Source organism: Oryzias melastigma, linkage group LG22 (assembly GCF_002922805.2).
Source record: "Oryzias melastigma strain HK-1 linkage group LG22, ASM292280v2, whole genome shotgun sequence".
In the NCBI taxonomy this organism is placed as follows: Eukaryota; Metazoa; Chordata; class Actinopteri; order Beloniformes; family Adrianichthyidae; genus Oryzias; species Oryzias melastigma.
This window is the reverse complement of record NC_050533.1, coordinates 25695551-25710770: the sequence shown is the minus strand read 5'-3', so window position 1 is coordinate 25710770 and position 15220 is coordinate 25695551. Positions and strand designations below refer to the sequence as shown.

At 43.7% G+C, this 15220-nt stretch overlaps 1 protein-coding gene across 6 annotated transcripts in view; it reads right to left on the bottom strand.

Annotated features, from left to right (window-relative positions):
• The window catches only part of si:ch211-272n13.3 (ankyrin repeat domain-containing protein 26), a 53811-nt gene extending 40883 nt beyond the window's left edge, over positions 1-12928 (bottom strand). The window contains exons 1-8 of one of the 6 annotated variants that reach the window (XM_024271680.1): positions 12780-12928; positions 11662-11950; positions 6992-7106; positions 6731-6904; positions 1351-1457; positions 1100-1237; positions 870-1024; positions 743-769 (exon numbers count right to left, since the gene is read on the bottom strand). In XM_024271680.1, coding sequence (XP_024127448.1) covers positions 743-769; positions 870-1024; positions 1100-1237; positions 1351-1457; positions 6731-6904; positions 6992-7106; positions 11662-11861 — 916 coding nt within the window. In that variant the 5' untranslated portion in view covers positions 11862-11950; positions 12780-12928. Of the gene's footprint in view, positions 1-742; positions 770-869; positions 1025-1099; positions 1238-1350; positions 1458-6730; positions 6905-6991; positions 7107-7185; positions 7974-11661; positions 11951-12041; positions 12063-12096; positions 12357-12779 lie in introns of those variants that run through there. The other 5 variants (XM_024271689.2, XM_024271697.2, XM_036210094.1 and 2 more) reach the window with 5 other exon arrangements.
• Positions 12929-15220: the final 2292 nt, after the last annotated feature.

Here is a 15220-nt window from a genome sequence, read left to right as displayed (position 1 = left end):
ACGGTCAGAGGGGCCGTAGGCGCGAGGTGACGGTCAGAGGGGCCGTAGGCGCGTGGTGACGGTCAGAGGGGCCGTAGGGTAGGCCCTTGGTGACGGTCAGAGGGGCCGTAGGCCCTTGGTGACGCGTCTGTCAGTCTGCCCCGGGCAGCTGTGGCTGCATTACCAGCACTATAAACACATTATAAACACTTTGAGCGTCTGTAAATCTAATCAATCATTACTATGAGACATACCACTCTGAGCTGTGGGCGGGACCGTTGGCATGGAGAACCCCCCCCCCCTCCCTTCCCCAGACTGAGCTTGCGGCCCCACCCATCATGTTTTCGACAGTACAAATACGATCTTTTTTCAACAGTAGGACATCGTCTCCAGGTGTACTCATACAGGGATCAATAGAAACAACTGTTCAGTGAACTTATTGATCATCATGGAAATGACTGATGTAGATCCCACACATCCAGTCAATGTGTCCCTGACCTACAGATTCCTCCAGTTTCACTGAATCGGTCTGGTTCTGCTCTGAACATGGAGCCACTTTCAGAGAACATTGTGAAGAACATTTTTGTTGGAAACACCTCGATCTTTCATGTCCTTTCAAAAACACAATCACAGCCTTTGGCTGCATCATATTTAAAATGTAAAACTAAACATTTATGAAGCTGTTCTGTTCATGAGATTTTAGGATGATCATTTTGTGTAAAAGACACTTTAGTTTACAGGGAAGATCATCTCGGTGAAGTACCTCGCCCTGCTTCATTTGCTCCCAGCTCTAGATCCAGGCAGAGGTTATGCATGAAGAACAAATCACACGGTCAACATCAGTTTGAGCTGAAACATCATCGTTCACTCTTCCTCTCAAGAGTTCCTACCGTCTTTGTCGGAGGCGGGTCCTCCCAGAGAGAAGCCTGCTTCTGCATCGTGGGAGGGGCTAGCCAGCGCAGGTTTCTTCTTCTTCTGACCTCGATGCGACGCTGAGGCTCCAGCGGTCTTCTGGGTTTCATGTTCTATGATCAGGAGGGAGCAGCTGCAAAGAGACGGTTAACAGCTGAGGTGAACTGCTCTGCATGACTCTGTGAAGCCGGAGGAGAGGGCTGCTTACGGGTGATGGCCGTTCATGGCAGCGTGGTTATCTGCTGACAGGCCTTTGGCGTCCTTCAGAGTGATGTCTGCGTCAAAGTGCAGCAGCAGCTTCACCATACCGATCTGTCCGTGCCCAGCTGCTAACATCAGGAGAGACCTGGAAGAACAGAGAGAGTCAAACTTTAAACTCCTCTTTCCTACATTAGACAGAGGCCTGAAGGCCTGTGGACTCTCAATCCTGCAGCACCAGTCTGTACGCTGGAAACTGACCTCTGGTCTTGGTCCACACAGTTCACATCAGCACCCTGCTTCAGGAGAAACTCAGCCATCTCGATGTGGTCTTCCCGGACTGCTACAGTCAGAGGGGTGAAGCCCTCCTACCCCAGAGGACACATTCAGATCAACTCATTCACATATTTCAGTTTCATTCGGTCTGTATTCTGAGGGGAGCAATAAATCTGATCTCATTTTCAAAGTTAAGGAATTACAGCTGGATTTAACATTTACAAACATTTTCTTAGGGATTGAAATTATCTTCATTAACGAGATGTGACAGTGATTCAATAAATCCATCATTATGGTTTTCTTTAAAAAAAGAAACTTAAAAAGTAACTCAGCTTCTTTACACTGAAAACATCATTTAAAGAAACTGAGACGCCGCCATGCTGGAGCCAAACGTTGTCAGTAGCAACGTTTCTGTTACAAAAAAGAAGCCTGTTCAAAAAATAAACGTTTCCTGTTCACATTCACGTTTCTTCTGCAGAACTACCAGAGGAGACAACGGCGTCTCATTCTCTGTGGGAGGGGCTACTATGAAGCAAATTAGGGAAATGCTGGTCTTACAGAGGAGCTGTGGATCCAACAATTCTGCATGACCGTGGGACCTGTCATGGCGTCCGCTGTGCAGCCTCAGGGCAGCTGCTTTTTTGCTTTTATTTGCCCAATTTCATAGTTATTGGAAATGTAACAAGTAAATAGTGATTGGTCCGATTCGGTCTGAGCCATCGCTTCCATGGCAACCAGTCAGGACTGAAGTTGTTGGATGGCCACACCCCTGCTGCTTAAACATATGCAGCATGAAGTTTGTAAATCACTCTAACATTATCATGTGGGCCAGCAGGAACCACATACAAACAGTCAGTTCAGAACTTCAGTAACTTTTAATTGAATAAACAATAGCATTCAATAGTTTGGGGTCTTTTACATGAAAGAAAAGAAGATAACTTTAATCAGAAACACTTTATACATTATTGATGTGGTAAAAAACTGACTCTTCCAGCAGCTACTGTCTGGTTTTTGATACTTCATCTCCATCAGTGTCTAGAGACCCGTTTCCAGCAGCTATCCCTCCACTGTTCTAATGCTACAGTGTGTTTGGTCATCAACAGATGACTAACAGATGATTAGAAACCTTCTGCAGTCACGTTAGCACGGCTAGAAACAGTTTAGCTGTTAGACAAGCTCTAACCTTCCTCTGAGGATCTAAAGATCATGTTTGTGGGTCGGTGAAACGCTCAGAATGACCAGAAAAAGAACTTTCATGTCTGTAGCTGTCTAAAAAGGATTTTATTTTGTTAATTTGAGTTGCATTTAATTTTATGTCTCATTGCTGACCCCTTGTGGTGAACTGAAAAAACTGACTGTGCATGCGCTGTCCATGCGTTGGATCATAACGAGCCAGGTGGGGCAGCATTAGCATAACGAAAAAAGAACACAGAGAACACGCTGGACGAAGACGGAACGGAGCACGGTGGAAAGACTGAAAATGGACGAGCAACTCCTTAAAATGTGATCAGAGGGCACACGTTTTTCATGGTGATTCCTTGGTGATTCTTTGGCGATTCTGTGGTTATGTGAAAAATAAATGACCAAAAGATCATCAGTCGGAGCGTGGCTTTTTTCTGATCGGATTGAAAAACTTAAGGAGCAGCTACAATGTCAAACTACATATTTTTGTTGTTCTTGAAATGTAGGCGATTCCATGAGAGAAATCACCAAGAAACATCAGATTTCCTTCAGCACTGTGTCCTCTTGAGTTTAGAGAACAGCACAAACAGGCTCTAACGAAATGAAAAATTGTGCTGTTCTTTGTTTAACTGAAACCTGGTTAAATTAAAACATGCCGGATTCCACCTTTCAACTGGACAACCTGCAGCTGTTCAGGGCAGACCGTGACTGCCGGTCAGGTAAAACAGGAGGAGGAGGACTATGTGTGTACATAAATGAAGGTTGGTGCACTAACTGTGGGGTGGAAAGAAGCTCCTGCTCTGAGGCAGTAGAGCTAATGACAGTGAAATGTCGTCCCCACTACCTACCACGGGAGTTTACTGTTATGTTCGTCACCATTGTTTACATTCCACCGGGTGCCTGTGCCAACGCTGCAACACAGGAGCTTCATGATGTCATCAGCTCGCTGCAAGCCAAGCACCCAGAAGCGTTTTACGTAGTTGCAGGAGACTTCAGTCACGTGAAACTGACGGACACCCTTCCCAATTTTCACCAACATGTCACCATTCCCACTCAAGGAGACAACACACTGGACTGTGTGTACACAAACATCCGCGGTGCATAAAGAGCTCTCCCTCGCCCCCACCTTGGCCTCTCTGACCACATCTCCCTGCTACTGGCACCATCCTACCAGCCTCTGATAAGAAGGGTAAAGCCAACAAGAAGAACTGTCACTGTGTGGCCCAGCGATGCAGGTTTTGTGCTGCAGGACTGCTTTCAATGCACAGACTGGCAGGTCTTCAAAGAAGCAGCTACGTATGAGGGAGAGGTGAACCTGGAGGAATACATCTCCTCTGTCCTGGGATTTATCTCCAAGTGTGCCAGTGATGTCGCTACCACAAAGTCAGTCATCTGGTATCCAAATCAAAAGCCCTGGCTGAATGCTGAGGCGAGAGCTCTGCTGAAAGCCAGGAATGCTGCATTCAGGGCCGGTGAGGTATCTGTATTGAGAACAGCAAGGAATGAACTGATGGCGGCCATAAACAGAGCCAAATCCACATACGCCAGGAAAATTGAGGAGCATTTCTCTTCAAATGACCCCCGGAGTATGTGGAGGGGCATTAAATGCATCACAAACTTAAACGCCAGGAATGCACAGTGCCCAGATCCTCTTTGGCAGATGAACTCAACAGGTTCTACGCACACTTTGAGGATCCTGCTTTTCCACCACCCTTCACCAAGCTCGCCACTCCACCAGGTGATATGCCCCTCAAAGTGTCTGCAGCTGATGTGAGCAGGACCCTTAAAGGGATTAACCCCTGCAAAGCTGCTGGCCCCGATAACATCCCAGGGCAGGTGCTGAAGGACTGTGCATCTGAGCTGTCTGAGGTGCTAGCAGATATTTTTAACATCTCTTTGTCTGAGGCATCTGTTCCAACCTGCCTAAAAACATCTGTCATTGTTCCTGTGCCAAAGGGTTCCACAGTTACGGAGCTTAATGTCTACCGACCCATAGCACTGACCCCGGTAGTCATGAAGTGCTTCAAGAGGCTGGTTATGGCCCATATCAGGAACAACGTCGATGCCACTGTGGACCCGCAGCAGTTCGCTTACAAGAAGAACCGCTCCACTCATGATGCCATCTCAGCTGTGGTCCACACAGCCCTTCAGCACCTGGAGGACAGGAACACCTACATCCGCCTGCTCTTCCTGGATTTCTCCTCAGCCTTCAACACCATCATCCCACAGACCCTGCTGCTGAAACTCTCCACCCTGGGCCTGAGCCCCACACTAGGGAACTGGGTTCTGGATTTCTTGACAAATAGACAACAGACTGTCAGGATCCACAATACCATCTCCCGTACCCTCACCCTGAGCACTGGCACACCCCAGGGCTGTGTGCTGAGCCCCCTCCTGTTCACTCTGCTGACATATGACTGCTCGGTGGGACACCCCAGCTGCCATATAGTCAAGTTTGCAGACGACACAGTGGTAGTTGGACACATTAGCAACAACGATGAGTCTGACTACAGAGAGGAGGTGGAGATGTTGGTGCAGAGAGAACAACCTCTGCATCAATGTGAAGAAGATCAAGGAGATGGTGGTGGATTTCAGGAAGAGCAGACGCCCCACCCCACCCCTTCACATCGATGGAGCCCCAGTGGAGCTTGTCTCCAGCTATAAGTATCTGGGTGTGCACATCAGCGAGGACCTCTCCTGGAGCACCAACACTTCCCAGCTGGTCAAGAAGGCCCACCAGCGCCTGTACTTCCTCAGGAAGGTGCAGCGGGCTGGACTTGGAGACTCAGCCCTGATGAGCTTCTACCATGCTGTGGACAGCGTCCTCTGCACCTGTATCACCGTGTGGCACGGCAGCTGCACCACCGCTGAGAGGAAAGCTCTGCAGCGTGTGGTAAAAGCCGCCCAGAGAACTGGGGGGAGAGCTGCCAACCACCACAGACCTCTACATCATAGGATGCAGGAGGAGGGGTCTGAACATAATCAAAGACCCCACCCACCCAGCATATGGTCTGTTCCAACCACTTCCATCAGGCAGGAGGCTGAGGAGCATTAGATCCAGAACCACCAGGCTCCGAAACAGCTTCTTCCCTGAAGCTGTCAGGCTGGTGAACCCTGTGTGACAGTTGTGTTCTATATGTTTACTTTATTTATTTGTTCATTTGTTTGTTTATATTTTTCCCCGGGACCTGAGTTCCAATCTCTGCCAGTGACATTAATTTGTCCACTGGTCTGGCATTATAAATCCTTTGAATCCTTGAATCCTAACAGAGTAGAAAGAGAAGTGGGAGGTCCTGCTGCACAACTGAGCAGGAAGAGAAACAGACGCCTCACAGCTGCTCGACTGAACAGAACCGCTAAACACCAGAACCAACATCTACAGTCAAGACTTCAGGATTCTGGCCTTCAGGGCAGAGCAGCACAGAAAAAAAAAATCTGAGAGCGGACAACCGGAGAAAAAGATGAAGACGAGCAGAAGAACACATATCAGACAGAGGAAGATTAGAACAAAGAGTTCTGGACGGATGTTTGGATCAGACTGAAGAACATTAGTGAGATGGGTTAACCGAACCTCCAGCAGGACGCTAAAACAAAGCTCACCACCACCTAGACCAGAACAGCTGGGATTCTGTCTGTGATGGAGTCTCCAGATCTAAACCACATAGAGCTGCTGTGGGAGCAACCATAGAAGCCAATCCAAGCAGTGGGAGGGGCTTCTTTGGGCTCAAATATCTCCGGATGACCTCATCAAACTAACATATAGAGCGCCAAAGGTCTGTGGTGCTGGAACTGCTGCTGATGGAGGATTCTCTGATCAAAGCAAAGCTTGAAGGACAAAGATTTCCGATGAGAATCATGATTTCTGACCTGATCAATATCTGGATTAGAGTTTCTATTCATTGAACAGCTTGTTTGGTAAACTAAAGTCGGACTTTACTGGAAAACAGGAAAACAATGTTTGTTCTGACCAATAGAATGACTCATAAGAGCTGGTCATTTCTACATAGAAGTCTATGGAGCCAGCAGTTACTTCCTGTTTGGAACACCAGGGGGAGGAGTCACTCAGTCCAGTTCTTAAATACAGTCAATGGGTAAAGGTAAAACACACTGAGACGTCCCTGCACTCATAGCTAACATCTGTGGTAAGACGATGCCGAGTCCGTATCAAATGACTCGTCTTCACCTTGTTCTGTGCATCGATGTCGGCGCTGTGCTGCAGCAGTAACTCCGCCGTGGACACGGATGGAATGTTTGCAGCTAAGTGCAGGGCTGTATTGCCATTGATGTCCACCACGTTGGGCTCTGCGTCGTTCTCCAGCAGGAAGCTGACACAGCGCTCATGCTGGCCCTGCACTGCCTGGAGGAGAGGGAACCCAGAGGAACTCAACCAGAACTGCATGCAAACAGGAAATACAAGCCATGAATAAAGATCCTCCAGGATTACCTTCATTAAGGCGGATCTATTCTGATTGTCACATAGGTTAAGCCTGGCTTTATTCTCCACCAGGAACTGGACCACTTCCACATGACCGGAGGCGCAGGCGATATGAAGAGCCGTTCTGAAACGAAAACAAATGTTTTAAAGCAAAAGAACTTTTCACCAGCATTTGAAAGGTTAGGAAAGATTAGTCTTATGACCAAGGGCGGAGTGGGTAATCGGGAGAGTCGGGAGCATTCCCAGTGGGCCGCCTCATTCACGGGCCGGTCAGTCGCCATCATGGAAAAAATATTCACGGTAGAACATGTATGAATCTTTGTAACTATGTTCGTCCGTCCATTTAAGAGACGACACCGTCAGTCTTGGAGCTACGATTTAACATAAACACCCCTTTTGAATTCTCACAGTTGGTTGAGTCCACCAGAGTGCGCTTTACCATCATGTCTGGGCCGGACCATTGACGTGAACTTTCTATTTGGAGGGTCTAAGGGCCGGACAGAGAAGCAGCCGCGGGCCAGATGGATGATTAGCGAGTAGAAATGAGTAGGAAGCGATAGTGGTTATGGGAATGAGCGGGACGGGCGGCTAAATACCTAAAACATAGCGGGTTCAGCGCAAACACGGAGTCACTTTCTCTGCTGCTTCTCTGCAGTGAGGAGGGGCGGGACTCCTCTCCACCTGCTCTACAGGTGAGAACACGCGGGAGGCAGAGAGGCCGCGAGCGAAAAGGTCCGAGCTGTGTCTGTGTTTTATAAAGTAGAGGCAGACAGCGACCTGTTTTTAATGTTACATAACACGGATTGTGAGGGCGGGAACAGCAGTAATCTGTCCAAATACCGCAATAAAACACCTGATTCTAGCGCAGTCGTGCGCAGCGTCTGACCGTCCAATGAGACGTCAAGCAGCGTTATTGATCCAACAGGTGTGTATGCTCGTGGTACACACTTGGATCACGTGACTAAAGTGTTGATTATCACAGAAATGTGCAGACAATTTTAATAAAAGGAGGAATTAAAGATGGCAGCACTTTAAAAACAATGATCCTATAATATTAACAGGCTGAAAGTTCATAGTTTCCTCAACAATAACAGCTTGTCGGACATAAAATGTAAAATTATTTAAAGTAAATTTGAATTTGAACAATTTGATTTTTTTTTTATTTCCACATTTATTGATATTTGAATTGAGGCCATTTGATTTACTCGTCATGTTGGTTCTTAATTCGAGCTTTGTTTATCAGCTTATTTGTTTATTACCTTAAAATGTATGTAATTATGGTAAAGACACATTAGTATTTATTGATCATTTTATTTTAATGTTGAAAAGGGCGTAAAATTGACACATTGTGATTTAAATTATTCTAAAAAAAGATTTCGAAGAAAACAAAAATATACATTTGTGTTTAAAAATAGTTATATATCATAAATTACCAAGGTAATATATTGATTATTGCGATGTTTACCATTTTGCAATAATGTTGGTATCATGAATCACATCGTATCAGGAGTGACTCTGAGATTCTCAGCCCTAATACTGACACAATATAACGTTTTCACAGATGGATACCAGATATCGGACTGACATTGAGCTTTTATTTTCCTAAGTTTCATGTCAGAACCGTCTCCATTCTGACGTTCATTAAAACAGGCTGGAGCATGCTCAGTCAGGACCACTTGGAGGATTAATGCTCATGTCAACAGAAACATAAATCCTTATGTCCATTGACTGTGACAAAGTAACAAATAAGGTTGAAGAAACGGGTTCACTTCTTATGTGGAGACTTATGCTGTAGATTCTGGAGTTACTATGATGTTTTTTCAAATGTTAAAAAAAAATTCAATTTAGCTTTTCATCCACATTTTCATACAGGTAAATATTTCTGTTAAACCACACGTTTTCATTATATATATATATTTTTTTGTCATTTATGATCCCCCCCCCACATACATTCTAAATGCTTGCCTAATTTTTCATGTGGCAAAAAATGGGCCGGTCTTGACCATTAAACTCCTGGGCTGAACAGTTGTCCCACTCCGCCCTGCTTATGATTAGCTTTAGTCTTCTAATGATTCCATAGAGTGGCTCATTTAAATCAAAATTAGAGTTAAATCATTTCAATTTCAAGGAGTTAGAGGACTTGCAGTTTATGCATTTTTGAACATGCAGCACGACATTAAAAATCCAGAGTAAATAGTAGATTCTGTATACTTAAGGAGTTGCACTGCCTTCTTAGAGGGCTTCTCATAGGGGGAGGGTCTACACTTTGGCGGTTATACACTGTGAGCTTGGTAATAGATCTTACGTTGCCTCAGAATAATATGTAGCTTTAATCTGATGTGTTATTCTGCTTCTGTACGGTCATAATAATGTGTGATTCTTTCTTTACTCCATGATCTTTCCCTGTTCGACCCTAAGAAACACTAAAGGAGAAAAGTATTTGTCTAGGAAGAAGTTCTACCTCTTTGGAGATTCAGACTCTATTCTAACCTCAGACAGCTACATTTGATGCTGACTGGTCTTCTCCACTGGTCATTGAGACTGCATTATGTTCATCTCTGTTCCGGGCTGACACGGCGAGCGTTACAGCTCTGATCCGATGCAGGAGTACAGCCGATGACTCATTTTAGCTACAGGATGGATGCAGCCACCGACTGCACTGACCTCACAAAACTCCAAATTCACATGCGTTCATGCTAAAGCCCCCTTTGTTCGCTGCGGTTCAGCTCCGTCGTCCGCCGAAAATTGGAATCAAACGAAACGGATTCGCAGCGACGCAGAACCTGACCGCGACGCAGGATGGGAACGCCTGAAGTGGGATTTCCTCTCGCACTTTTAAAGTTACGTAAGGACTGCGGCGCTCCCATCGGAGCCGTAACGCTGGTGGTTAGTCTCATCCAGAGGCTGTCTTCAACATAAATTTGTGTCGTTTGTTTTGTGGTGAAAACATCAATAATATAATAATATATTTAAACTTTATTCTATTTACGCACTTTTTTTGTAAAATCTATCTTTCTGTTTGACAAATTTCCTCAAGACGAGTCACTGACACCAACACGTTAAGACTGCTTCACTAGGGGAAGAGATTTGATCATAAAATGACAAACTGATTCTGAAGGTGTATTAACGTTAAGTCAATACATGGAGAAATGAAAACAAAAATATTTGAACTAGATATACAAAATCTACAATTGTCACTAAAAATGAAAAAGGAAAGTAAATCAGTGATATTGTGACGCTGTTGTAATGTTGTTAAGCTTAAAATGTGCTATGATTTAAATCATTTAAATAAAAGACCAAAAACAAATGAATTTATCTTTTCTCCTCATTAAAAGTCATCAACTCAAATATGTGCGTCTTCTGTTTTTTGAAAAAAATTTGAGGTAATTATAAATCAATTATTGAATAGAAATGTAATTGAAAATGCAGCACAGCTTTGTCAACTTTAACTTAAAATAGAATTAAACTTTATTGATCCCACCGATGGGAAATTACCATAAAAAAGATCATAAATAACACCTAAAATAAGTGTTAAATTATTTACATAATAATACATTTTCCTGTGAGTAAAATACTGAGTTTTTTATTGACATTTAACCAAATAAATACAACACAAAAAATGTATTACAGCATAACGTATGAATAAAAACAAATCAGAACACATGGGATTCGCTTCATTCAAAACAGTTTCCCTAAAGCTGGGTTTGGTTTGTTCCTCACCTGTTCCTCATCTGTTCCCCTACAGCTGTCTTATGGTTCCTCACCTGTTCCTCACCTGTTCCCCTACAGCTGTCTTATGGTTCCTCACCTGTTCCTCACCTGTTCCCCTACAGCTGTCTTATGGTTCCTCACCTGTTCTCGTCTATGTTCCTCACCTGTTCTCGTCTTTGTTCCTCACCTGTTCTCGTCGTTGTTCCTCACCTGTTCTCGTCGTTGTTCCTCACCTGTTCTCGTCTTTGTTCCTCACATGTTCTCGTCTTTGATCCTCACCTGTTCCTCTACACCTGTCTTATGGTCCCTTACCTGTTCTCGTCTATGTTCCTCACCTGTTCTCGTCTTTGTTCCTCACCTGTTCTCGTCGTTGTTCCTCACCTGTTCTCGTCGTTGTTCCTCACCTGTTCCCCTACAGCTGTCTTATGGTTCCTCACCTGTTCCTCACCTGTTCCCCTACAGCTGTCTTATGGTTCCTCACCTGTTCTCGTCTATGTTCCTCACCTGTTCTCGTCGTTGTTCCTCACCTGTTCTCGTCTTTGATCCTCACCTGTTCCCCTACAACTGTCTTATGGTTCCTCACCTGTTCTCGTCTATGTTCCTCACCTGTTCTCGTTGTTGTTTCTCACCTGTTCTCGTCTTTGATCCTCACCTGTTCCTCTACAGCTGTCTTAAGGTTCCTCACATGTTCTCGTCTTTGTTCCTCACATGTTCTCGTCGTTGTTCCTCACCTGTTCTCGTCTTTGATCCTCACCTGTTCCCCTACAGCTGTCTTATGGTTCCTCACCTGTTCTCGTTGTTGTTCCTCACCTGTTCCCGTCGTTGTTCCTCACCTGTTCTCGTCTTTGATTCTCACCTGTTCCCCTACAGCTGTCTTAAGGTTCCTCACCTGTTCTCGTTGTTGTTTCTCACCTGTTCTCGTCTTTGATCCTCACCTGTTCCCCTACAGCTGTCTTATGGTTCCTCACCTGTTCTCCTTGTCCACCTGGTTGATGTCATTCTTCTTCACCAGCTGCCTCAGCTTTCCCAGGTCGGCCTGCAGAGCAGCTTTATGGATCTTCCCCAGCTCCTTGTCTTTCAGCTCGTAGCCGGCAGACAGCACGCTGCCGTTGTCGGGGGTTCCAAACGGTTGCTTCTTCTTCTTGGTGAAGTTGAATATTTTCTTCATGGTTCTGGGGAGTCTTCGTTACATCCAACCGGTCTGAGGCTCGCTGAGTCCCGCAGCAGGGGGGGTCACTGCTGGCGGCTCCTCCATGCCTATAATAAGACGTGCAAAGCGGATTAGAAACCTGTCATGAACCGGGACATTCGGCGTCTCTTCGCAGACTGAAACACTCGGAGTTGTTACGTGGTGCATGACGGATCCGGTTACTGTGAGCCGGTGTTGGGTGACGGAAACAGACCTTAGCTGTCGTGCTAACAGGAGCAGCAATAAACACGTCTCGATCCGTGAACGGTCGCGCGGGTGTTAGGATCATTACCGGCGCAGACAGCTGCCAAACTCCGCGGCGGTTCATCGCTTCCCTGCATGATGTCAGACCTGTTCTCATTTACCTCCGACACGGACCTATAGCAGCCTGTTACCATGGTAACGGCCGTCCCAGAAGTAATAGTTAGCTAATCATTTTATTTATTTCATATGCGAGGGCATCGTAAAAAATATGAATGGAAAACAAACTGCAGTCGATTTAGAAAATAAAATACTAAAAAGATTTTTTTTCTTGTTGCCAAGCAACGAGACCGGCTTCGTCGGCCATGTCGCCACTGCGCCTCCCGCGTCGTCACCTGAACCGCCACATTTCGAACGAACCGGCGCCGCAGCTCCCGCCGGTCCGAAACCACACAGACGGGGCAGACAGACAGCCGGAGACCCGGCGATGTCCGCAGGAACCTGGACCTGTGGAGGACCGGACCGCGGCTAACAACATGCTAGTTAGCTGGCGCTAACAGTACACCAAAACGAGATATTTAATGCTAATTACGAGTTCTTTAAAGACGAAAACGGAAGCGAAAGATAGATAAAAAATATTTGCTGTCATAAAAGTGTAGTAAACAACAAAAAAAACCAGTTCACTTCACTACTAACCTGTTGATTGTCAGAATCAGAGACACATGCTAACTAAACTAAGCTGGCTAAAACGATGGGCGGGCTTTACTTTTTAAACCAATCACAAATTAGAGAAAGGAATTTAAAACTGTGATTGACCAATGAGTGGCTATAGATTCTGAGCAAGGTTGGTTTACCCTCAGCGAAGGCTTAGTATTTATCATCATCAACCACTAGAGGGCGACATTTGCTCTCAAATTAAAACTTGTCTGGAACTGCATAACTTAAAAAGAAATCCCGCTTTGCACCAAAATGGTTTGAAATGGGAAATGGTTATTCAAACATTGTGAGCTCCCGATGTCTTTTGATGACTTCACGGTTAAGTATGGTTTTAAAACCAGTATGTTTCACAAACAAAATTATTAAGGTCTTAAACTCAGCCTCTGTTCTGTTCCATAATATCATTTAGACATTCTACTTTCACTAAGCTTCTAATTAGTGCACATAATGTGTTAACTGCCAAACTCCCTGTTCATCTAATCAGAGAATATTTGAATGAAAATCTCTTTTTCATTCATTTCCAATCCAAATTCTTTAACAGTATTGTAACAATTCAGAAAAAAATAAATCAGAACTAAATATTAGAAACTCTCCATACCTCTTAAGGCTAAGAAAGTCCACTTTTAAACTTATATGCAGGTATATACCCTGCAAAGAATCGCTCCGGAAATGATTTTGAATTCCTGAAATGTGTTGTTCTTTTTGTAATGAGGTCATTAAAACTACTGAGGATCTATTCTTTGAATGTTTTCACTCTAATATCTTTTGGAACAATGAACATTATCGTCTCTTTCCTAAAATTCCATGCTTAGCAGATTTTTCCATTAAGAATGTAATTTTTGAAAACAAAGATCTACAAATTGTTTTAAATCTTATAATTATCCTGGGTAAATGCTAAATACACAAACGTCGACTTATTAAGAACAAACCATTTTTTTTTTCACTTTTCATAAAAAACTCTGCTTATTCTTTTCATCTGTGATGTCATGATCCAGTGCTTAGCTTTTGTCAAGTTGTTTTCCCTGTCAGTCTCACCATGTTCAGGTCAATCATCCACAGCTGTCTTCATTTAGTTCATCAGCCTCAGTGTTTTTAAGTCTCTGGTTTTCAGATCGTCTCCTCTGTTCTGACCCCTTTTGTGTTGCTTCCATTGGTTTTTGTCATGTTTTGATTAATTTATTAAATGCTTTAAGTTCCTGTCACCAAGCCTGGTCTCCTGTGTTTGGGTCCTCCACCACTACTTCCTGACATGTAAACTTGATGGAACATAAATCTGCTATGAAACTTCAAACTTTGAAGTTCAGTTTCATATGTAATTTACAGCTTTTTGATGAGCCCCAAATTAATGTTCACTATGTCAATGTATCCCTTTATTTAAATCTTTTTTTTATCATTGTTTACTCGTTTACTTTTTATCTCTGTTCCTCACCTGTTCCCCTGTGTGTGTGTGTGTGTGTATACAGTATATAGTTACTTACATTTATGTGACCATTCAAATTGTACCATGTATAACATTTTGTACCTCTGTTACATATCTTGCCAACTTCCTTTTTTTCTCAATAAGCAAAAAAAAAGATGTAGCCAGTGTTTCAGAATCAGCTTTATTGGCCCAGAATGAGTCCACACATGCAGTGAAAAAAAGGACAAAGCAAACAAGAGCAACACATAAATGTCTAAAAATAGGGAGAAAAAGATAAATATAACATTTTGGCCAGTTTTGAAATGCAATTGTATTGCCTGATAAATACATAATTGATAATACAATTAAAGATTTTATATTCAAATGTATACATATATATTATTCAGTAAAACATCCATTCATCCATCCATCCTCGGCTCATTCCACGATTCAAAGGGTTTATTGTCATCCGCACATCAAGGAAACAGTTTTCCCATATAACCAGTACAATGACATTTGTATTTGCTGTGAATGCCATGAAATGTTTAGGGTTAAATGAAAGATAGTGGAGGATATTTACAGGATATCTGAAAGGAGCAAAATAACTAAACAGTAACACCAAATATAACTATGCATCAGTAAATGGCTAAACACAAACTCAGCTGAGCGTGGATCAATCAATCAAACTTTATTTATATAGCACTTTTCATATAAAAATAACACAAAGTGCTTTACACTAAAACAAAAGAAACAATAAATAGATAATATAAAAGCAAGCATAAAAGTTAAAAAGTTAAAGATCTTAAGTGGTTTTATTCTTACCTTACAGACCGACACTTTTATGTAAGTATGGATACATGCTCCTCAAGAATCCATGACATAAGTTGTGGGGTTCCCCAAGGTTCAATTTTAGGTCCCATTCTTTTTAACTTATACATGTTGCCTCTTGGGGATGTCATCAGGAGACACGGGGTTAACTTTCACAGCTATGCTGATGATACTCAACTTTACATCGCCGTGT